Source organism: Periplaneta americana, chromosome 2, assembly GCF_040183065.1.
Source record: "Periplaneta americana isolate PAMFEO1 chromosome 2, P.americana_PAMFEO1_priV1, whole genome shotgun sequence".
NCBI classification, from domain to species: Eukaryota; Metazoa; Arthropoda; class Insecta; order Blattodea; family Blattidae; genus Periplaneta; species Periplaneta americana.
The window spans coordinates 37,068,253-37,093,061 of NC_091118.1; the positions used below are offsets into that span (position 1 = coordinate 37,068,253).

At 35.0% G+C, this 24,809-nt stretch overlaps 1 protein-coding gene across 4 annotated transcripts in view; it reads left to right on the forward strand.

Annotated features, from left to right (window-relative positions):
* The first annotated feature begins 8,780 nt into the window (after positions 1-8,780).
* The window catches only part of LOC138692550 (protein tramtrack, beta isoform-like), a 54,449-nt gene continuing 38,420 nt past the window's right edge, over positions 8,781-24,809 (forward strand). For 3 of the 4 annotated variants that reach the window (XM_069815521.1, XM_069815529.1, XM_069815501.1), the window contains exons 1-4: positions 8,781-8,897; positions 9,257-9,449; positions 9,548-9,724; positions 15,165-15,765. In XM_069815521.1, the coding sequence (XP_069671622.1) occupies positions 9,264-9,449; positions 9,548-9,724; positions 15,165-15,765 (964 nt within the window). In that variant the 5' untranslated portion in view covers positions 8,781-8,897; positions 9,257-9,263. Of the gene's footprint in view, positions 8,898-8,978; positions 9,147-9,256; positions 9,450-9,547; positions 9,725-15,164; positions 15,766-24,809 lie in introns of those variants that run through there. The other variant, XM_069815510.1, reaches the window with a different exon arrangement.

Consider the following 24,809-nt stretch of genomic DNA (forward strand, 5'->3'; position numbering starts at 1 on the left):
CACTATTTAAATTATTTAATAGAGAAAAAATCTGAAAATTGATAAATATGTGACATAAGAGTTATTGCAGGAACAACGACGTTATGTAGTGTATAGTTCGTTCCATATAGCTACACATGTGCATGAATCATTCTAGAACTGTTAATAGTTCACTTGTTGTATTATAGGACAGATTAAAAGACACCTGTTTGTACCCAACATGTCATGCAAATATTTTTGGTTAAATTTTCTTGAATACGAGAATAATGTACATTTGCTTACTGTTTTGTTGGCCTGTTTGATGAAATGGCTTTTAATTTCATAATATAGGAGAAATTAAAAAAAAAAAAAAAATAGACTGAACTCTTGCGAAAAATATAAAATATGTGGACAACATTTTTTATGTAAATATGAATTATGCATTGCAATGATATTTTATACTACTATAGTTATTTTCTTTTTAAGGGAGATAAAATGTATTTGTTCTGTTTGTCAGTATTAAGATAAAATATAATATTGGTAAATAAAATATAGCTACTGTTGTCAGAATAGGAAACATTTAAGCGTTATTTTTCAGTGTGTGTACTTTTTAAATTTTAATAGGCAGTTGCTGTATTACTTTTTCTTTGGAAACATAATTTATAAGTTCAAAATAATATACTGCATCTGTAACATACTCATACAAAAAAAATGTTAGTCTCTTTCAGGAATTTGAGATATTTTAGAACTGGATAAATATAATACTGACATTATAGCATTGTGATAAAAAATATTGCATTAAATTTACCTTGTACCTGTACAGAATTCTGGACCTTAATATTTCGTTTAAATACTTTTGTAAAAGTATTCGTTTTTCCTTCTAGTTTCTACAGTGCTTGAATTGTATTCAGTACATATATGGTATATATTGTGACAGCGACGTGAGATTCGAACTCACGACCAGCGTCCCGCAAGAGAGCAGATCGCGCGGAGCACTGAGGGACGGCGCGCAGCGGAGAGAAGAGAGGGGGGGGTGTATTACGTCAACGCGACGAGGGGAGAGTGCGCGCGCAGCTGCTACTTACGGAGTAAAGGGGGACGGACCCTCCCGAATCTTCTAGAGAAGTCCGTCCGAAGTGGAGATAGCCAGATAATTCGAGAAGTCGTACTTTCCAGAAACTGTGGTGTGAGTATAAATTACGCGCGCAAGTGAACGTGAGGCAGTTTTCAGTTGATTAGTCAGCCAGTCAGTGAGTAAGCCAGAGCAAGCAAGCCAGTCTTGTGTACTGGAGTTCGGCTCGAGTGTGCGCCCGCAACTGTGCCAGCATCCGAAGGCCTGAGTTCGAGTGCAGTGGACCGCAGTTGGAGGGACCTGAGTTCGAGTACAGTGAACTGTCTCTGAAGGTCTGTGGTTCGAGATACTGTGAACTCGAGTGACTGAGCTAGAAGAACTGTGAACTGAGAACTGATAGTTCTGATTTGTAAATAGTGCTTTGTAAATATTAGTTAAGATTAACAGTTCAGTGTTGTTCGTAATAGTCCAAGTAAATTGTCATTGCCGTCAGTGGAGTGCTATAACGAATACTGTGTTGAGTGAAAATCCTATTGTTGACGAGAGCGTTTAAGGTGAATTGTAGAAAGGAATTATTGTTGGAAGAATAAAATTCTATTGTTGAGTTGAAATAAATTTACAATATGTTACTTTGAGTTTGATTTCTTCTCATTCCAAGCAATTTTATATAACACTGTGATTTCTTCAGAAATGGACACAAAAGCATTATGATGTGCAGAAAAAATTGTGACAGTGTATGTTATAATAAATAATATTACCCTATTGACCCTAATCTAGCACTTTCTTGCACAAAAACAGTCATGTAGAAGCCATACTCGTATTACAATCGTAGCCTGGCCCTTTTCAGTCGTAAAAGAAGTCTGCTAGGGACGCATAGGTTATTAAAGGATTTAACAACATTCATAAAGCCAGTCAGTCCTTTTCCTATGCTCGAAATACAACACTTGGAGGTACAGTAGAGCGTGGTTATAACGACATCCAAGGGACCTTAAAAATTATGTTGTTATAAACGAGTGTCGTAGTAACCGAGATTAGTATTATCAGTCTAGTGAGGTGGGAAATGAAAAATAACAAACTTAATTAGGCTTATTTTAGATTTATGTGTTCTCTTTTAAGTCTACCATGATCATAATGAAATACACGTACAATTATAAATACAGTATTCTGTATTAAAACAGTTTGTTCCATACTCATTAAACTTCTTTACTTAGGAGTCAAGTAATCAGTCATTTTACTCTGTTGTCTCCTACTTGCCGAATACCTACACACTTTCTAAATTACGTTCTACGAGTAGCCTATGTTCACAATTTCAGTTACAATTTCACTGCTCCCTCCTCTAGCTTCGATCCATTCTGTTCAAATGCAGCAACAATTTTGTCCTTCCTCTTCCAAATTGTTTGAATTGTGAAATTAACTAGGCCAAACTCACGACACATGTAAGCTTTTTTAATTCCATTCTCAATTTGTTGAATCACTTTAACTTTTTCTTCCAATGTTAAAACTCTTCTTTTAGTGGCCATACTGCGTTAAAATGCGTCCATTTAGTGAAATTGATCGCATGCAGCTACCATTAATACCACATCAATTCGGGGGGGGGGGGGGTTACAATGGGATGGTGAATCTGCCTGCATTTCAGGGGTCTATGACAGAAGGGGATAGTAAAGAATTTGCCAGGTTACCAGATTTCAACAAAATATATCTTAAAATACTTTGGTTCTTAGAAAATCTTATTCCAAACTGAGGTTGAAAATGACGTTATATGCAAAGTAGACGCATATACATTTGTTGTATTAAGCAAGGTAGGAAAGCATATGTCTTATGGGGAATTGGTTGGGACCACAGAATATTTGACGTTATAGGCGAGGTGTCGCACAAAACGAGGTCGTTATAACCAAATAACTTTTTAGGAAGTGTATAATACAGAGTATGGTTTGCTGCTAAAAAGTGCTGTTCCTAATAACATGGATGACAGAAAATGACTTTCCTGAGAGGATTATCAGGCTGAAGGACCCAGTTCCAGTTAAAAAGATGAAATTTCTTATTCTATAATGTTTTGAAAGTGTAGGTCCTATTTTCCTTATAGAATATCTGAAAACCTGGGGTCGTATTATGTTCATGGTTGTACCACAGTCTAGTATATACAGTCACGAAGCTTGAGTTGTTGAGGTTGTTAGAAACAGTAGACTGTGCAGGTACTATTTCGCATTGTCTGTAATGAGGCGATAGTAGCGATCCTAGTGGTTAGCAACTATCTATGGATGCATATTTATTACATATTGAGCTTCGTGACTTTATATACTAGACTGAGTTGTACTAGATTCCTGCCAATATGGTAATTTCTTAAATGCATTCTGTGGAAGCATCTGGTATCACTATAATATCAAGACTGTTCGTTAACTCACTGCTTTGAAATTATGAGGAAATTATGCCTGAGGCCAGTTTCCTCAAACAACAAAACGTATTAGGAAGGGATATCATGTAGAGACTGTATTGTCATCATACAACAGCTTTAAAGAACTGTGTTTGTTAATTTTATAAAATAATTTGACGAAATAAACTGTAATATTTTATAGAATATAGTAGCTGAGAAAAAATTTGCAAAACATGTTACAAGAGCAACAGGAAGTGTATAAGTAGATACAACAATAAACATTTGAATTGGAGAAAATTATTGCAGATTTGTTGTCTAATTCTTCAGTGTATCAGGCAACAATTCCTGTATTACATACCATTCCTAGATTATAATATTGAATATATTTCCACTTTTGGTGATAAATTTATTCCACGATATTCTTTCTTCTAGCAATATTGCTGAGTGACAAATTTCATACTATTTAATGACGTTCCTGTCATATTTATTGTTAATAAAATGAGCAGTAAATCAACAAATATTGTTTGAAGGGCTGATATATCAAGATATTAGTGCAGATAGGTAGGAAATAATTCGATGGTGTTTGGGTAAAGGGCATTCAGTCATTTTTTGTGCAAGTGGAGTTTTGTTGTCCAGGGGAATACATAAGTTAAATTCTACGAGGGGATGTGGGAAAAAAAAAAAAAAAAAAGAATACTAACTTTTGATGTGTTTTATTTATGTAGGAAACTATTTGCAAAAAAAAAATCCAATGTTTAATTTTCTTCATTGTTATATATATTATACACGTTTAACCAGTAGCGGCCGGTGATCCAAATCCTCGGTGAGGCCAGATGCAACTAGTTTAAGTGCCTCCGATAGAAAATGTTTATTTATGATATTATTATTGTTGTTATATTATTAATATCATTATTACTGTATTATTATTAGTCTATTATTATTACTAGTAATGAAAAATAATAATTTCACTCACCAAATAAGCTGTTATGCTGCGAGTTTCAGTGATTGTTTCAGTGTGATGAAGCAACCCATATTATGTGTTGAAATTTCCCTTTCTTTCTTTTCAACAGAGAAGTTTATTTTGCACCACATTACTACTTAACCATTTATGTTGCCCATACCAGGATGCAATAGGAACTCGCGTTTTAAGATTATCTGTCAGAAAAATTGTCAGCGATGTCATAGGTATCTCAGTCGGCTCTCTTTTTATTTAAAACTTCCTTTCTTTCAATATTATTTCTTCTCGAAAAAGGACACTCTAACATTGAATTAATTACACCAACATTATTTCTGGCATTTGTTTCTGTTTATATTTTCCCGAAATGCATAACAACATTGGCCCAGATTCACTACACGAAATACAATAGTACAACACCCTCACTTAAGTTATAAACTAAGACATAAGATGGGAGAATAGTGTGGGTCTCTGCCTGCCAAAGAGCTGGAATGTTTGTTATTTATGGCCTATTTGGGAAGACAAGTCACCCTATTCCCACCCCACTCTACCCTTGAGGCCGGCCCATGGTTGAGAGGAGTGAAACCTGACCAGGCCAGACGAATTGTGCCTCAGTTACAACGTTTAAAGCGCAACGTCAAAAGCCCGCGAAGACAAACGAAAATCCAGAAGCAGACCCGGCACGAGCGATCCTGGCCTCATGAACAAATTTTACTGCAAAACAGGTCTATATACATCACAAGCCAGACCTGGCACAAGCGATCCTGGCCTCAGGAACAAATTTTACATGCTGGGTAACTTTCGGTGCTGGACCCCGGACTCATTTCACCGGCATTATCACCTTCATCTCATTCAGACGCTAAATAACCTAGATGTTGATACAGCGTCGTAAAATAACCTAATTAAAAAAAAACAAATTTCACTGCAAAACAGGTCTATCTACATCACAAAGTTTTCAAATGCTTCTACAGCGATATATGCTTCATTCAAATAACTAATACATTACATAAAAATAAAATTTGATTTCAGTTAAGCCAAGTGACTGAGGCCGGCCTCACTTGCCTCAGTCAATCAGCCGCCACTGCTTTTAACACTTAGATATTGCAACTTCTTTACCTTGTTAACGTTTTAGGTAGTTACCTGGCTGACTAGTTTCGAAGTGTTAACCTTCATTATTCGAAGCCTAGTCAGTCAGGTTTCCCCACCTCAGAAATGAACATTTTCACACTGTCAGATGTAAGAATGGTTACATCGATCATACATACAGGCATTTAAAACCAATTTTTAAATTGTCTATTATGGTACATGGGGCAAATAGTTGTACGAATGTAAAAGTATGTAGTCATTTCAACAACAACATAAAGTAAAGATCAAGATTTGAGTATTAGGAAAAAGTATTTATTTAAATCATTTAACAATAAACACAGTTTAAATTTTACGTAGATTACATTTATATGGAAAACATTCTTCAAAGTTATTAATTACTTCTCATTTTGTAGTTCATTTTCAACTGAAACTTCTTCCTCTGGTGTTACGAAATCTCTGACATCTTCACATGAATCATTTTGCATTATGTCAGTAATTTCCTCAACTTGATTAAAAGCATTAGGATCAAACAGAGCAGTTAAACTTGTGACATCTTCACATGAATCATTTTGTATCTCTTGCATTATGTCAGTAATTTCCTCAATTTGATTAAAAACATTAGGATCAAACAGAGCAGTTAAACTTAGTTCCAGTTCTGCGGCATGAACTGTAAAATAATTTATTAAATATAATGTTAACATAAGATTCTCATAGTTAATACATGTAATTAATTATTCATAATGTGCCGGTATTTAAATTGTGTATCTAGTTTTGTCCGTGCTTCCACATTTTATTTTTGGACAAGTCCACATTAGGGTCTTTCGCATTTTTAGACGTGCACATGATGGAACTCCCATTATGTGGAGTTAGCACAACACTGAGTCTCAAAAGAGATAACAAAGAACATCACAATGACAATGGGGAGACATCAATATCTTGATGGGATTTGAATCCATGACCTCTTTTGTTTTGATACAATTAAATTAGTGCTAAGAAGTGTATTTCCTTTCTCATATAAGTAGCCTATTTATATTTCATTTAAATACAGCTGCACACTACAAAATAAATACCAGTAACTTAACAATTGAAACATGCAAAAAAATACAGCTTACCAGTACTTGCACTGAAGAAAGACAATATTTTTTTGTGAACTGCGGTACGATTACTGTATTAAATAGGGAGGTAAGTGCATCATCTGCTCTTTTTTTTATAATACAGTCAAGTGCTCGGAATGTATTTTTAGGACAATGATTTTAAATAGATCTACATGCATATCCTATGTTTGATCAGTATATCTGAATAAGTCCACTGCTGTGGAGTAATGGTTAGCACGTCTGACTGTGAAATGAGCGGGCCCAGGTTCAAATACTGGTTGGGACAAGTTATCTGTTTGAGGTTTTTCCGGGGTTTTGCCTCAATCAATTGAAGTAGAATTACTGGGTAACTTTCGGTGTTGGACCTCAGACTCATTTCGCCATCATTAATTCACATATCATCCATACCATAGGCCGAGTTAAGTTCACAGTACGACGTGCTGTACTTGTACAAGAGCATGGTCATTCGGCTATCCAATCATTGAATAGGAGTGGTAAGCATAATAAGCCTCAGTCTGAAGTGTAAGCTTTCGGATGTCTCCGCTGTACAAGAAAAAAAGAGTACATATCTGAATAAGCCAAGAAAGGATTGCACCTTCTGGGGGCCCCATGTCATAAATTTACGCCTACAATGCGTGTAAGAATCTTGTACTGAATGAAGAAGCTCTAAAATTTACGAGCCATTTCTCGCCTATGTCGAAATTTGGAGGTCGCACATCTTACTTGTATCATGGATTGTTCGCCATAGAAATCGCGCGGATTTTGCTCGTGAGAAAACAATAATATCCAGTAGTTTTCTGCTGCTTTCTGCACTGTTGTTTAGTCAACTGTCCGAAGACAGGTTGGAACCTCATGAGGCAACTAAGCCAGGAGATAATGGGGTAGAATAGTCAGTTCCTTTCCTTCCTACTGCACCGCCTTCGTGATAATTGTGAAATGTGAATTAAGAAATGTTGGAAATATCCCGAAGATCGGCTTGGAAGACATTCCAGCGCAGTTCTGCTCTGATGTTAATTCGTCGTGTGAATGCAAGAACTAGGTAAATCGAAATTTGCGTTTTTTAGTTACCTCTTTTATAGCATAGCAAAAATCGCACAAAATGTAATGCAAGAACTTGGTAACTGATCGAACGATACCAGCAACATCTATTTTCCAATATAACAAATAGGTAAATGAAAACGAGACATATTCCTTAGTGCAATAAATAAGTAAATAGGCAATGTCACAAAATATGAAAAATCAAGTTACCTAGTTCTTGCATCCACACGACGAATTCTAGTGCTGAAGTCTTCAAACTTACGAACATTCAAGTGGAAAAAAATATCATTAATTTTATTTCAGAAACATAAATATTTATCCTAAGACATATTTAATCGAAAGGTAAGAAACGAGTGAACCTGGGTTCAAATCCTCGATGAGATACGTTACCTGGTTCAAGTTTTTCCCGGAGTTTTCCCTCAACCCATTAAGGACAAAAGAGTGTTGGATAACTTTCGGAGCCGAACCCTGAACCAATTTCGCTGGCATTATCACTTTATTTTCATTCGGAAGTTAATTAACCATCGCAGTTGATAAAGCGTCGTAAAATAAACCAATTAAGAAACTTTGTGTGCATTGTTATTAAATCGGAAATCTAATGTAGAGCTTTGCAACGATTGTACAGACTATAAATGTACTATATATAGGTATATTATATTTATATGACTGTCGTCCAATAGATTTTAAAATCAAATTAAAAGCACTCTGAACGAATTTTGTTACGTGTTATGTTTGCGGAGTTCGGCATACACAGACACGTTGAATTTTTATTTTCAATCAACAGTGCAGAGTAACAAATACTGATGGCTACTTTATCATTTTCGGCGTAAAGCCGTAGTTTTGTTAATTAGAACGAATGTACTGTGTTTCTATATCTACAAAACATATTGAAAAAAAATTAGCTACAATAATCTTAACATATATCTAGGCTGCTGAATGAGTCAAAGTTTGTTCTAACCACGTAAATCAAGAACTTTATCCAAGCATTTCTTAAGCTCTTGTTGAGCCTCATCCAACCTCTGCTTAAGTTCTTCAACAGAAGTTTTGTCACCTGAATTATCGGGCTGAATCATTGTATATTTATAATGATCTCCTTCCTATATTAATGATCAAAATTTGATTCTATTATTGGCTCTATTTATTTGCATATCCCAGATTGTGATAAAATGTGAACTACATACTGAGCGCTTTAACCACAACTGAGCGGTGTTCGATGATGAATGGAGACAACAGAGCGCACTGAGCGCAACGGAGGTTAGACCCCAGAGACGAGGCTTTAAACCGTCTGCTGGAGTTGGTTGCGTGCCCAAACAGAAAATAAACGTAAATAATTTCACTAGCTATATAGCTTTTGTTGTTATTCATATTTATAATGTTTTGAAAGTGATCATTCAGTACTTTATATATACAGAAACCATATTTCTCTATTTATAACATTTGTAATATGTTATTTAGCAACCCTTATTTGAGCAGTGGGAGTGGGTAAGAATAGACACGACTGGAAGGTTTTCATCAATGAGATTCATAAGGGGGGGATACGTGGAGAATCCAATACTGTTATCACACGTGAATGTAGGTGTGAGGTTATTAATGCCACTTCTTCAAGTACAGATGCTGGCATTTCAATAATTTCATTTTTATATAATACATAGGTCACTAATTCATATACTGGTTCTTTCTAGTGGAGTAATGGGCTCCGATCAACAGTTCTGTCTGCGGTGGCACAATTACCAGAGCAGTCTTCTTGCATCCCTTCCACAATTGTTAGATGGTGATGACCTTACAGATGTCACTTTGTCAGCAGGTGGACGCAATTTACGTGCCCATAGAGTAGTTTTATCAGCATGTAGCCAGTACTTCAAAGAATTGTTCAAGGTGGGTGTATTTTTGTGTGTTGTAATATTTGAATTATATTTCTGATGTTACAGGTCTACTCATTACTTATTGTGTGTGAATTTGTGCTATACATGCAGGTACTACAACCATTACAGCATCCTGTGATCGTATTACCGGGGACTAACTTCACAGATCTTTGTGCTCTGGTAACGTTTATGTATAGCGGAGAAGTTAATATTTATCAGGAGCAACTTCCAGGACTCCTCAATATGGCCGATGCAATGCAGATTCGGGGCCTTGCTGAAGTTAATGGGGTAAGGATTTACTTCAATGAAAAACATTTAACTTACAAATTTGGTTTAGCTATAAAATTGCGTTACTACGTTAAAGTACAAATGTTTTTACGTACTTGATTTCTAGTCAAGTCATACATATCGTATAGGCTACAAAAGAAAAATTGAGTGTCGACACCAATTTCATAGCGAAAATAAGAGTGGAAAGTTGCTGTGAATGTGGTGGTCGGTATAGAGGCTGGATCACGTGTGAACTTTTTGGTAGGTTCATAAATATATGAAAAACAAGTTTTCCTGAGATCGAGTATCAGTGACAGGTTAGGTTTGGTTAGTTCAGGCTTTTGGTATGCCTTGCATATATGCATTTTGGTCTATAAGTGGTTATGGATACACATCCACCTTCCTTTGGTAACATAATTGTAAAAAATTACCTTTGCCGTACTTGTTTCCTTTAGTATGAATGAATAGAAATTCGATATAGTAATTGTGAAATGTTACATGAACGGAATTGTCATTCCTTGGGCAATATCCGAAATATTGCAGTACTATTGAACAGAAGAAAAGACTGTTACATGTACATTATTGAAGGAATTGGTATCTAAAGGGTTATTAGGGCAGTTTCTAATGAAAACCTCGAAAAGTGAGGGAGATTGATTGACCCTACCTAGACTTCGAAAAGTGAGGGAGATTGATTGATCCTAGACTTTGCTCATCGGAATCTTGCTGTAAATTCGTCAGCTATTGGCCGATTTGTTTCTCGTATTCATCTCTCAAAATAAGTTTTATTGTAAAGCCTTTATTAATCCTAAAGATATGCAGGTTACACATGGGCAAAATTTGTATTTTCTTCATTTTCAAGCTATGTCCTTGATTTTTTTTTTTTTTTGTAAGACCAGTGGCATATTTAGAAAAACATCACACATTATTTTTCATATATCATTACTCAGTGCTTTTCTTCTGGAGAAAAAGGTGGTGGAACTCTGTATAGAATATTTTACAGCTGATGGGGAGATGATTACTGTCTATGCACGGAAATTTTGTCGTTTTTAACTTTCTTTTCGTCCAACTAAGACTTTCAAGGTATAAGTGGAATTAAAAGAAAAATTATGTTAAAAACATAGTTATTCACACATTTTTCGGTTCTATGATGAAAAATGCAACAAAAAGATTCCAGAACACCATTCTGATGCATTCTGCCAGAAAAAAAGCACTGGCTTTACTACAAAAGGGGGGAAAAATTTTTATAACCACTGCATACCTAAAATAGAAATTTTCCATTGCCACTATAAATATTTCGTTTTTTATTTCAAAAAGTATTCATTTAATCATAAAATCCATGCGATATTTTGTTAACTACAGTATATAGAACATGCAGTAAAAATTTAATGTTCCTTAAAGATGATAAAACCTAAAACCTTGATTCTTTCATAAACAACATTAGCTTTCGTGTTCCTTCGAAAGGTATGAGAGCTCACAAACTTTCCTACAACAGAAATTCTAAATCTCTTTCCCCTGTCTCCAGATGCATTAAGATTGCCAACTTGTACAGCAGTAAATTTGACCCATTTAATCTGTAGACTTTGGTTTTACTTAATTGTAAATACCATAATGATTATTTGTTATAGTTATTTTTATAATTTTCGTTATTATTATTATTATTATTATTATTATTATTACTATTATTATTATTATTATTATTATTATTATTATTATTATTATTATTATTTATCTCCCTTACTACTCTGCTATACATTAGTGCGATCGAAATTCGAATATGTATCTGTAGTTTGGAATTCTGTTATAACAACTGATTTAGCTAAATTAGAAAGTAGGCCTACCCAAAGAAAATTCACATCCTTATGTTACTGTAATACAGATTTCTGCCCTGTGATTCTGGACATAGCTGTGAGAAAAGTATTTACTTTAATTGTGAAATCTTATATTGCCAGTTGTATCAACTTGATTATCAATTCTTATTCAAGGTCCTCTAATGTGATATAATCTATGACTTCTTAATAAACAACATTAACTTCTGTGTTCCTATGAAAGATATCGTCCCTCCTCTGGCAAACTAGCGAAAGTGACAAATAAGTGACCCTGCACGTAAGCTCCATATTGTACTATACATGCAGGGTCGCTTATTTGTCACTTTCGCTAGTTTGCCAGGGGAGGGACGATTATGAGAGCTCACAAATTCTTCTATAATAGAAGTTCAAAATCTCTTTCCTCATTCACCAGATACATGCCAACATGCATGGCTGTGAATTCAATCCTTTCATGGTATAGATTTGGTTTTATGGTTAAGACTTAATTCTTTAAACTAGTAAATATTTACTACTAATACTATTCAGTGTTGGTCTTTAATTCTTCATTATTATTCTGTTTTTTTTTAACACTGTATTTTAATTTTAGCAATTTAATGTTTAGATTTAGGTTTCTATAGGCCCACTTGTATAACATTTTCAATATTATCAATGTAATTGTTATTCTTTTCATTTTATTCTTGTATTATTACTGTATCTGCCATTAGGAAAGTCCAGGATAACAGAAAGAGTTTGAAATTGAATGGGTTATATCAGCTGGTTGTGTATGCGGATGATGTGAATATGTTAGGAGAAAATCTACAAACTATTAGGGAAAACACGGGAATTCTATTTGAACCAAGTAAAGAGATAGGTTTTGAAGTAAATCCCGAAACAACAGAGTATATGATTATGTCTTATGACCAGAAAAATAGTACGAAATGGAAATATAAAAATTGGCAATTTACCCTTGAAAAGGTGGAGAAGTTCAAATATCTGGGAGCAACAGTAACAAATATAAATGATACTCGGGAGGGAATTAAACACAGAATAAATAAGGGAAATGCGTGTTATTATTCGGTTGAGAAACTTTTATCATCCAGTCTACTGTCAAAAAATTTGAAGGTTAGAATTTATAAAACAGTTATATTACCGGTTGTTCTTTATGGCTGTGAAACTTGGACTCTCACTTTGAGAGAGGAACAGAGGCTAAGGATGTTCGAGAATAAGATGCTTAGGAAGATAGTTGGAGCTAAGAGGGATGAAGTTACAGGAGAATGGAGAATGTTACACAACGTAAAACTGTATGCATTGTATTCTTCACTTGACATAATTAGGAATATTAAATCCAGACGTTTGAGATGGGCAGGGCATGTAGCACATATGGGCAAATCCAGAGATGCATATAGAGTGTTAGTTGAGAGGTCGGAGGGAAAAAGACCTTTGGGGAGGCCGAGACGTAGATGGGAGGATAATATAAAAATGGATTTGAGGGAGGTGGGATATAATGATACAGACTGGATTAATTTTGCTCAGTATAAGGACCGATGGCGAGCTTATGTGAGAGCGGCAATGAACCTCCTGGTTCCTTAAAAGCCATTTGTAAGCAAGTATTATTTCTGTATCTATTGTGCTAGCCTATTATTGGCTACCCTCTGTTGGCTAGCACATTAATATAAAAAAATAATACTATATTATGAAACAAGTTTTTTGTGGCAGGAGTCAATTTTTAGAAAACTCACTTTGGTCGTTTCCTAATTTTGACGAATGCAATAACTGTATATCATTATAAACGTGTTTTATACATTATTTTTTTTTGTACAACAACATTATAAAACAATTAATAAAGAAATAACATCAGATTTGTAATTATGGGTAGTTTGATGTCATGGCATATGAAGAAAGAGGTTGCTATGACAACAATGATATATTAAATATTATAGTATGGCAAATCATTCCATAATGTTAACTTTGACGTTTTAGTTGGCATGGTAATATTTTTACTACACCAGTTTAACAATGTGGCATATTATGCACGATTTTGATTAATGATAAAGCATGGCTAACGAGAAAGACAGGCTTTGGCACAAATTGGAGTCATGTGTTATCATAGTCTAGTCATGGTCATCTTGACAATCGTCTAATATAAATACATGTTCAAAGTTATAAGAAACAAAGGAATTGCTATATTAAACTCATGTTAAACGTGCATTTATATATAAACTTGTTCAATGTTGGCCATGTTATGACTAAGAATGTTATGTCGCCTGTCTTTCTCCTTAGCCACGCAATGAAAACTGTTCATAATGCTTATGTACAAAAAATTATTATTATTATTATTATTATTATTATTATTATTATTATTATTATTATTGTGTTATGTTGTACTATCCTAATTATTGGTTAATTGCAGTTTGCTAGCTCATAAATATTAATAATAAATAAATATGTTGTTTTCTAATGCCAGGCGTTTGACAATAAAGTCATTTGACCTCTTGCACGCCAATACTTTTCAAATATATTATCATGACCAGCCACTGAAGCACAGATTTTGAGGTGTTCCGAATCCATCTCTTGATCTGAGTCACACAATGGGCAGTTAGGGGACTGATATATTCCAATTCTATGCAGGTGTTTGGCCAAACAATCATGGCCTGTTGCCAATCTAAATGCAGCTACAGACGATTTTCGTGGTAAATCGGGAATTAACTGTGGATTATGATGCAGAGAGTTCCATTTTTTCCCTTGAGATTGTGTTATCAAATTTTGTTTGTTGAAGTCTAAGTATGTAGATTTAATAAATCTTTTCACAGAGTAATATGTAGATTTAGTAACAGGTCTGTAAGTAGCAGTGCTGCCCTTCTTTGCTAAAGCATCCGCATTCTCGTTTCCCAGGATTCCACAATGGGATGGTATCCTTTGGAATGCAATTCTTTTATTGAGTGATATTAATTGAGAGAGCATTTTAGTTATTTCTGCTGTTTGAGATGAAGGTGTGTGTTTAGAGACTATTGATAGAATAGCTGCTTTGGAGTCTGGCAATATAACTGCATTCTTAAATTTATTGATGTGGCATAGAAGATTTCTGAGACTTTCACTTATTGCAATAATTTCTCCATCAAAACTTGTTGTTCCATACCTATAAATATAAATAGTAACAATCATCATCACATCATCATCATCATCTGTAAGGATTTAAGTAATGTGCAGGCACAGAATAGCCCTGTACCTTTCCTTACATTTTCTTCTCACTTTTATCTTTTTTTTTATTGGGTTATTTTACGATGCTGTATCAACATCTCAGGTTATTTAGCGTCTTGAATAAAATGAAGGTGATAATGCCTGTGAAATGAGTCTGGGTCCAGCACCGAAAGTTACTCAGCATTTGCTCGTATTGGGTTGAGGGAAAACCTCAGAAAAAACCTCAGCCAGGTAACTTGCCCCGACCAGGATTCGAACCCGTGCCACCTGGTTTCGTGGCCAGATGCACTGACCATTATTCCACAGGTGTGGACCTTTTATCTTCATCAGTACAGTTTTTCTGTGTAGATTATACATATTTCACCATGTCATACCATATAAAATTGTCGACTTTAATCCTTATTCTTTAAGTCTTGTAAGAGTAAATATGTTTAATATAATTTCTGTATGTATTACAGTCTGCTGGAAAACTTGGGAACAATGAAACAGCTCCGTCACCAAAGAAGGAAACAATGAGTTCAGCAAAACGTGCAAAAATGTCTACTCACGCATCTGTCGGACCTTTACTAGCAAACCAATCTCCAGCAGCAGATGCAAAGCTACCGCAGACAGAAACTGTTGATATACACGGGCACTTCCTGAAAGGAAAAGTGTCAGAATATGAAATTTATGGAGGAACAGCAAGTCGAACCACAAAGCAACTAAACATTGAGAATGACTTACATTACGGTAATCTACAAAAGGAAAGCTGTCCAAAAACAATGGCTATGTCTGACAGTATGGACCTTTATGTCGAGAACATTCCCTCAAAAAAGTCAGCTAGAGGAACTGTTACTAAAACAGAACCAGAAGAAGGTATGCGTCGATCATCACCCATCATGGGATTATCTACAAACATTGACAACTCTACTGTGGGTGGTAACAGAGTGAAGATTGAACGTGATCACAATGAAGGAACGGGGAATACCAGGATCTCTCCTGATCTGGCTGCCGTTCTTAAAAGAGCGACAGGAATTGAAGACATGGAGTTGGGAAGTGTTGAGAACTCAGCTGTACAAGGTGAGCTTTATTAATTATGTACGGTAGTTTTATAGCGCTTGTGTGTTTAGCTAAGGTCACTCTAGTAATGGTAGTGAGTGCTGGAATGTATCAAAGAAGAAAGAGGGTGTAATTATTCCTTAAGGATACACCGAAGTGAAAATTTGTCATTTCTGGTCAAAAAATCACCTTTTTTTGTTTTTAGCATTAAAGAATTGTTTATGGTCTAAGAAAGCTCTGGGCCAATTTTCGTGGGATTACGCCCCTGCTATTGCATATTACGGTAGCCATATTTAAAAGGCTATGTGCTCTGGTAGGTATTTAAAATTTAAAACTAATTTTTCTCGGTTTTTAATTTTTGCACATTTTGCTTCACAAAAAATGCTATTTCCCCTACAAATTTTGTACTACATGCGTGATTTTTTTTGTGAGTTTTTGAATATGTGTGTAACAAAACTTGCTCTCAGGATTTTCTTTAAGTGATACAGTTTTTAAAATATTAATTTGTTTTGTGGCAGTTGCTAATTTTTTTTTTTTTTTTTTTTACAGTTTTTAGGATTGACAATACAAAATATTTTTTTTAATTATTTTTGGATGAAACTAAAGTCTGTGTGATGTATCTTGTCTCACTGTGAAAAGAGAGGGAAAGGAGATATGTCTTACTTCGTCTGTGTTGTTATGGTGATGGGGGAGTGGAGCGATGCCGTCCATCCATCCGGTGTCGGAAGGAACTAGTTGCTACATTCTGTAGCGCAAAATAAAATGACAAAATATCTCTCTTCGTACTGTGTAGTTCCGTCACTGAGCTTGTCTTTCAAGAAACTGAGTTCCGGTAGCCTGTACAATAACAAGATTTTGAAAGGAATCCTGAAAATTTACAACCCTCCTATAATCTCCACCCTCATTTGAAGGGACTTGGTTTTATTGCTGCTGAAACAAGTTAAACCTTACCAGGTATAATGAAAAACCTGTATAGTGAGTTTTGTTTGAAAGGGTTTAAAAGTTACGAAATTGAAATTTCAGGCAAAAATGTTAAACTTTGTAGAAGAAATAGGGATTTTTTGAAAAGTCATTTCATTTTACAAAAAATGTTAATAACTAACATATTTTTAACCGAATTTGATAAAATTTGGTACACACACTATTTATATACAGCATAATAACTGAGCAAAATTTTGAGACTTCTAGTTCGATTAGTTTATAAAATTGAAATTTCCACTCGGAGTACCCAAACTAGAGGTACACATAATTTGGTTGTTCTGAGGTGCAGACTACAAAAAAGTTTAAATAGTCATCAAGTTATGTGTTAAGTTTTATAATAAATTGCCTTTAGAAATTAGAAATATTAATAATATAAGAAATTTTAGATATAGGGTTAAGAAATTAGTAGGCATACTGCAAAAGAACTTTTATGGTGTTCATGACTACTTGGAAAGTGATTTAATGTAATATTTGTATATTAAGATTTTTAAAAATATAATTTTCAAAATATACTATCATGCAAAAAAATACTGTACAATACATGTTTTTGAAGTGCATTGCAAAATCTCGGAAACTGAAAAACTCACTCTGCTCGTTTTTCAGACTTTTCCTTGATTTTATAAAAAGCACTTCCCAACCTTGTATTGTAATATACTATTTCAGGAGAGAGAGAAAAGCATTATTACTTTTAATTTCCTTGTTTTTTCAAAGCTACTTTCGGTATAATTGAACCTTAATATTGAGAAACCCCCACATGTCTAGGAAACTAAACTTTTCACTTCGGAATATGTATGATAATAACTTTCTTGTGTTAAATACAGTGATACAGTGTTAAAAGTTGTGTAATCAAGATGTATAAACTTTTCAGGAGATATAAAAAAGATCTCAAATCCTAGATTTGTGCTCAAATTATTTTTTTCTTAACACTTTAGCTAAAATGAATGTTGATGGGAATATGTGGGGGTTTCTCTTTATAATATCATGAGTCTACATGTTTAGAATACGAAATCATATATAACTGAATTTCGTAAAAAAATGGATATTTGGGATTTCTCAATATTGTGATTCAATTGTAAATATTACATGAAAAATTTTGAAATTATATCGAAAGTAGCTTTGAAAAACAAGGAAATTAAAGGTGATAATGGTTTTTTTCTTTCTCCTGAAAAATCTGTTTAAATGCACATAGTGGATTTTGGAGGTGCAGCGACAATATACTGAATGGTGTAAAAATAAACTAAACTGGATTTAGGTGTGCTAAGTTACTTTCAAATAACATAATGATGTTAAGTCGAGAGAAATTTTTCTTTTTTTGGAGGGGATAATTTGTCGTCATATTTTACAGAAAAGGGGAAAAAGGAATTTGTTTAATATTTTGCCTAAAATTCGGGGAAATTTAATAGTTGCAAGCATGCAAAAATTTGTAACATTGACGCGCTATTATCACAGACACATTAAAATAAATTAAGTTGTAGATATTTAAATTTGGGCAGTAGATATCAAAAGATTGTTTCATTAGTGTTAAGTCGTCATTTATGCTTTTTTTTTGCTATCGCACAGCTGTATTTTTTGTTACAGGTTTTATATACCTTCTGTTTTAAATGCCATATTTAGCTATGTTAGTACATTTTTATATGTTTAATGTCTGAGTTTTGAGGAAAATATAAGTGTGTGTACAAAGTTTCTTCGATGTTTCAGAAGGGAACAATTCTGAAATGACTTCAGTCATATAAAATGAGATTTGTTATAGCTTCTATTCAAACTCTCGAAAGTTTTTATTCACCTTAGCATTCCTCAATGTGGGCACCTTTGGCAGCACAAAAATTTTACTCTATATTCAAGCTCTCGCCATGTTCTGAATAGAGTGTCATTCAATGTCAACTATCATGATTGCACCTCAGATATGGGCCTTCGTATCATTAAAATCATTAACTGGTGATTAGTAAGAATAGCCTTGATGTACGTAACTGTAGCCTACATTATAGTGTATTGTCTGGAGAACGAGGAGGCCAAGGTAGTAGAGCAGGGATGATATGATATTAGCTCCCAATCATGGTAGAAGAGCTCGACCTTGATCACGAGCGCATAGCGCATCCACTGTAACGTAGACAACGGGGATGTTCATGCACATGCAGCGAATAAAGGCAGCAATTATTACAATAACTTGTGTTACTAAATTTCTGGCTATGTAATAGGGCTAATTACTCAGTTATTTAATATATGTGTACATATATAAACAAATCGCAAAGGGAAGGGTTTTTAGGAACAAAAAGAGAAATAGGAAAAGTTAATTGTATGTAAACCATTTTCTTGTTAAAAGCAATTATTTATTATGTAAATACTTCACTTCATTGGTTAGGAGAAACTAATAGGGTCTACCTGCTCGACGTGTGTGATCTCTAAGTACTTTTGAGTATTTGTTGAAAAAATAATAATGGCAATATTGATTGAAATAGAGTATATTGATTGTGTGATTGTGAAAATGTAGTCCTTACTCTCTAGTCGTGATTATGTAATGAGTTTTCTTAGAGTGATTTGTGAGATGCATGTAACATACAAAAAAAAAAAAAAAAAAAACAAACAAACAAATTGATTAGGGGATATGTATGACTTTTAAAACTTCCACAATTTCGGCCAAAATTTGTGAAATTTAAACTATCTAAACAGATCTATAATAATATCATCTGTACAAAATTTTGTGCAATTAGGTCTAATAGTTTTGAAATTATATTTTATATTGACGTTACTAAAAAAGCTCCTTTTCAAAATGTTTAGTTCATATTTGATAAAAATCCTGAAAATAGTTATTGGAATAACAGTGAATTAGCATTTTGAGTTTAGTAATAGTATAAGTTAAAGTGCAATCAAAGATAAAATATTATTTCTAAATTAAAGAAACACGTAGTCTAATAAAAGTAAATATCCAGAAACAAGCAACATTTAAAATAAAGAAATAAAAGGAATCTAGATACTATCTGCTGACCCAAATTGATTAGGGGATATGTAAATTAATTTATTTTCGATGTCAATTCCGAAATGAATTTATTTCTCTCTTCTCCTGAATAATACCTATAATTTTTTCATGTTGTGTCTCATAATGCCGAGTTGCTTTTTTTGCAAATTATATTTTTTTTTTACACAACAAACACTGGACTTCATCACCATGTTCGAAGCATACATATTGTATCTTCTACTCTTCCTTGAAAGCTTTAAGCGCTTCCGTTCCATCATGATGCGCTGTGTTCTAAGATCTGTACATCCTTTAGCAATGTTTACAGGTAAAAGAGCTCCGCGCGCGCGCAGCGGGCATAAAATAGCTCTCGCCCACAAATATTAGTCACCATCGCAAGACTGTAGTAGAGTGTCTTCCTGTACATCGTTCCAGAAATGACTCGTCCTGATAATACCTGTACTGGTAGACTCCAATGAGAAGGATCACCATCTTGTTGCAGAATAATTGTCTGAAGTATTGCATATGTGATAATATGTCTAGGTAGAAGGAATTTTAGTGATGTTTGCTTCTTGGAAGAAGAGACCAATAACTTGGTTTGCAAGAATCTTTGTTGTCATTCTCTAGTAAAATTGCCTCATCACCTGGAGGTGGTTTGTTGTATTGTGTAGATTAGTTTCATTGTGTGTGAGTCACTGATTGTTTATACAAAAAGCTAACTTACACAACACGCATATTCCTAAATATTCACCATTTTATTTACAATAAAAAAACGTAACTATGCAATCTTAAAAATAGGGTCATTAGAATATAACACTTTAATTTTCATTTAATATGTTCCCCATTTAAAACAATTTTCCATTGAGAAGGGAAATTTTCAGGGAACAAGAACAAACATCATATTTTGCTGATTTAATATGCGATGAAAGAGTAATGGAACAGAGAAAAATTCTCTCCGGCGCCGGGATTTGAACCCGGGTTTTCAGCTAGTGGATAAAGCATCAGCACGTAGATCTGAAAACCGGGTTCAAATCCCAGCACCGGAGAGAATTTTTCTCCGTTCCATTACTCTTTCATCGTATGATGATGCAGAATATCTGCATGGAAATATCATATGTACTTCAGTACATTAAAATAATATATATGATATGCGTAAATCACTTCGTGATTTAAGATGGCGCTTATTCCGTCGGATCCCGGCCAACTAGTTACTCATAACGAGTGCACCTCAGCATATGTGTGGACTTCGGTCCTACGTTCATAGACATCTATGACGTAGTGCAGAGGGCGGCCACTAGAGGGAACCCAAGAATTGGAACAATCTGAACCAATTCTGTCCGACGCCGGGGTGGAATCCGGTGTGGCTTAGTGGATAAAGCATCAGCACGTAGAGCTGAAAACCTGGGTTCAAATCCCGGCGCCGGAGAGAATTTTTCTCCGTTCCATTACTCTTTCATCGTATGATGACGCAGAATATCTGCATGGAAATATCATATGTACGAGGCGTGTTCTTAAAGTAAGTTCCAAAAGGGTGTAGTAAGTAAACGGGAAGATATTTACAAACTATTTTTGTTGCATTGTATTCCCCACACTTCAATTACTTCTCAACATAATCACCATTATTGAGGCATTTATCGAGTCGTGGCACAAGTCTTTCTATCCCCTCATTGTAGAATTCGCCCGTCTGCAATGCAAACCACTCCCGCACTGCTGTTTTTACTTCGTCGCCATCAAAACTTTGACCACAGAGGCACTTCTTGAGGTACAGGAAGAGATTAAAGTCACTCGGAGCCAAATCCGGGCTGTAGGGGGGGATGGTCAATTTGTTCCGAGCCAAATTTCGAGATGAGATTTTGGGTGTCGTCGCCATCAAAACGTTGACCACCGAGGAACTTCTTGAGGTGCAGGAAGAGATAAAAGTCACTCGGAGCCAAATCCGGGCTGTAGGGGGGATGGTCAATTTGTTCCCAGCCAAATTTCGAGATGAGATTTTGGCTGTCGTCACCATCAAAACGTTGACCACCGAGGAACTTCTTGAGGTGCAGGAAGAGATGAAAGTCACTCGGAACCAAATCCGGGCTGTAGGAGGGATGGTCAATTTGTTCCTGTCCTCATGATTTTTTTCATCGACAGCACGCACCAATTTGTCATTGACCAAAGATGGCCGACCAGTATGCTGCTCGTCATGCACAGAGACGCGGCCCTCTTTGAACTTCCTAACCCATCTCCTGACCATTCCATCACTAATGGCATCATCACCATACACCTCACAAAGTTGACGATGAATGTCAGCTAGTTTGATGTTTCTCGCATTCAAGAAATGGATAACAGCGCGCATCTCACAGTTGGCGGGGTGCTCGATCACTTTAAACATTTCAACTGATCATAACTAACCACACACACGGACTGAAGCTCTGAAACTGCATGCACAGCTTGTCTGAAGATTGAAGAAGAAAATATGCATGTGCAAAATAACGATTGCAGCGATGTGACGGCTATAATTGAAAACGGAACTTACTTTAAGAACACGCCTCGTACTTTGGTACATTAAAATAATATATATGATTTAATATGGTTCGATACCCTAGTTCTGGAATCAATTTTTCACGTAAGGAACTTTGTTCAGTTCTGTAAAAATGATTAGTGAAATATTGTATTATTCTGTGTACTTCAAGCTTCTCTTTTCTTAGGCGAAAGTTGATGTAAAATAAAAGACATTATTGATTATCAAAAAAATAAATGTTATCAATAAAGTGGCAAGTCAGTCACATGAAACATGCATTAACTTAACAAAGGAATTAGGTTTACCTGTTTCTACCTTAAAATATTTGCACTTAAAACTGACGTTTTATGAGCAAACAAGGTGGGAATACCAAACCAAGAAGTTAAAAATAAAAAAAAAAATAAAAAATAACTATAAATATGAGAAGATCGAAATACAGTAGTGCTGTTACAGTGATTTCGTAAAAAAAATATGGCGTGAATATTTCTGTTGCAGGTCCAGTATTATGGCAGGAAGCTGAGGAAATAGCTTTAAGGGATGATACCTTTAGGGCATCAAATGGTTGGATTGTTTGTTTCAGAAAATGTGAACCGAGTTACAAAATCATAAATTTTGGAGGAAGGCAAAAAGAGTTTACATCCATTGATGGTTCTTTTATTGCATAGTTATTGCTTCATATATTCCTGAATTATCAGTACACACTTCATTCAGTTTCGATAGTAATTATGTTACAATTGTTACAATTTTTAGATTACCCATTCTTGCTCCAATACAATTGCATATGGGAATGGGTGATGTTAGTAACTGTGTAATGCAGCTTTAAATCATTTTTATTTTCCTACAAACATGGTTATCAAAATGGTACAAGTATGTCACTTACCACTTTATAGTGGTGAGTTGTGATTTAAATACCTGTGATTTTGTTGCTGTGATAGTTCGTCACAGGTTCAGACTGTACTTACAGTTCCAAAATCACAGCTCCGAGAAATCTTCATCTCTGCCTAATATGTAACTCACAGTGAAGGTTACTGATGTATGTATATGTGACATATCCAGAGTCCAGACAATTGCAAGTCAGAAGATTAACTTGAAGGACAACATAACTAGGATCTAATTAATTTTCGTCCCACTCAAAAGGTTAATGTCGGCAATTCTTTGATACTGAAGCTGTACATTTGCTACAAGTGTATTCTTCCACAAATGATTCACTTAATCTTAATGGAGATCACCTCTGTTTCTTCATGAGTCCTAGCATTCAGTTCATTTATATTGTGAGGACAATCGGTGAACATTCTTTTTTTAACAATCTCCATAAAAGGAAATCACACATTGAAAAGTCTGATGAGCTAGCAGGCCAAATGATACACATCCATCCTTGGTCATGGTTCTTTCATAAAGCAATTTATTGTTCTTATTGTAGTATGAGCTATGTGTCTCAGTGAAACGTACAGTAGAATTCGTATAGGTCAGTTTCTGTCAGATGCGTTTCCAATTCACTGTGGGCTGAAGCAAGGATGCACTATCACCTTTACTTTTTAACTGTGCTCTAGAGTATGCCATTAGGAAAGTCCAGGATAACAGAGAGGGTTTGGAATTGAACAGGTTATATCAGCTGCTTGTCTATGTGGATGACGTGAATATGTTAGGAGAAAATCCACAAACGATTAGGGAAAACATGGGAATTTTACTTGAAGCAAGTAAAGAGATAGGTTTGGAAGTAAATCCCGAAAAGACAAAGTATATGATTATGTCTCGTGACGAGAATATTGTACGAAATGGAAATATAAAAATTGGAAATTTATCTTTTGAAGAGGTGGAGAAGTTCAAATATCTGGGAGCAACAGTAACAAATATAAATGATACTCAGGAGGGAATTAAACACAGAATAAATAAGGGAAATGCGTGTTATTATTCGGTTGAGAAACTTTTATCATCCAGTCTACTGTCAAAAAATTTGAAAGTTAGAATTTATAAAACAGTTATATTACCGGTTGTTCTGTATGGTTGTGAAACTTGGACTCTCACTTTGAGAGAGGAACATAGGTTAAGGGTGTTTGAGAATAAGGTGCTTAGGAAAATATTTGGGGCTAAGAGGGATGAAGTTACAGGAGAATGGAGAAAGTTACACAACACAGAACTGCATGCATTGTATTCTTCACCTGACATAATTAGGAACATTAAATCCAGACGTTTGAGATGGGCAGGGCATGTAGCACGTATGGGCGAATCCAGAAATGCATATAGAGTGTTAGTTGGGAGGCCAGAGGGAAAAAGACCTTTAGGGAGACCGAGACGTAGGTGGGAGGATAATACCAAAATGGATTTGAGGGAGGTGGGATATGATGATAGAGAATGGATTAATCTTGCTCAGGATAGGGACCAATGGCGGGCTTATGTGAGGGCGGCACTGAACCTCTGTGTTCCTTAAAAGCCAGTAAGTAAGTATTGTAGTATGAGCTGCAAAATGGCGAATGACTTCATTGTCAAGTGCCTAAGCATTGGACAAACAACCAGCAACAGCAGTGATGAAACAATATACAAAATTCTTGAAAAATAAATTTACTCTGTATCTCAATGCAGAAAAAACACAACTGTACTATATTTGCCTTTCTAAAAATATGATTGTGCAAA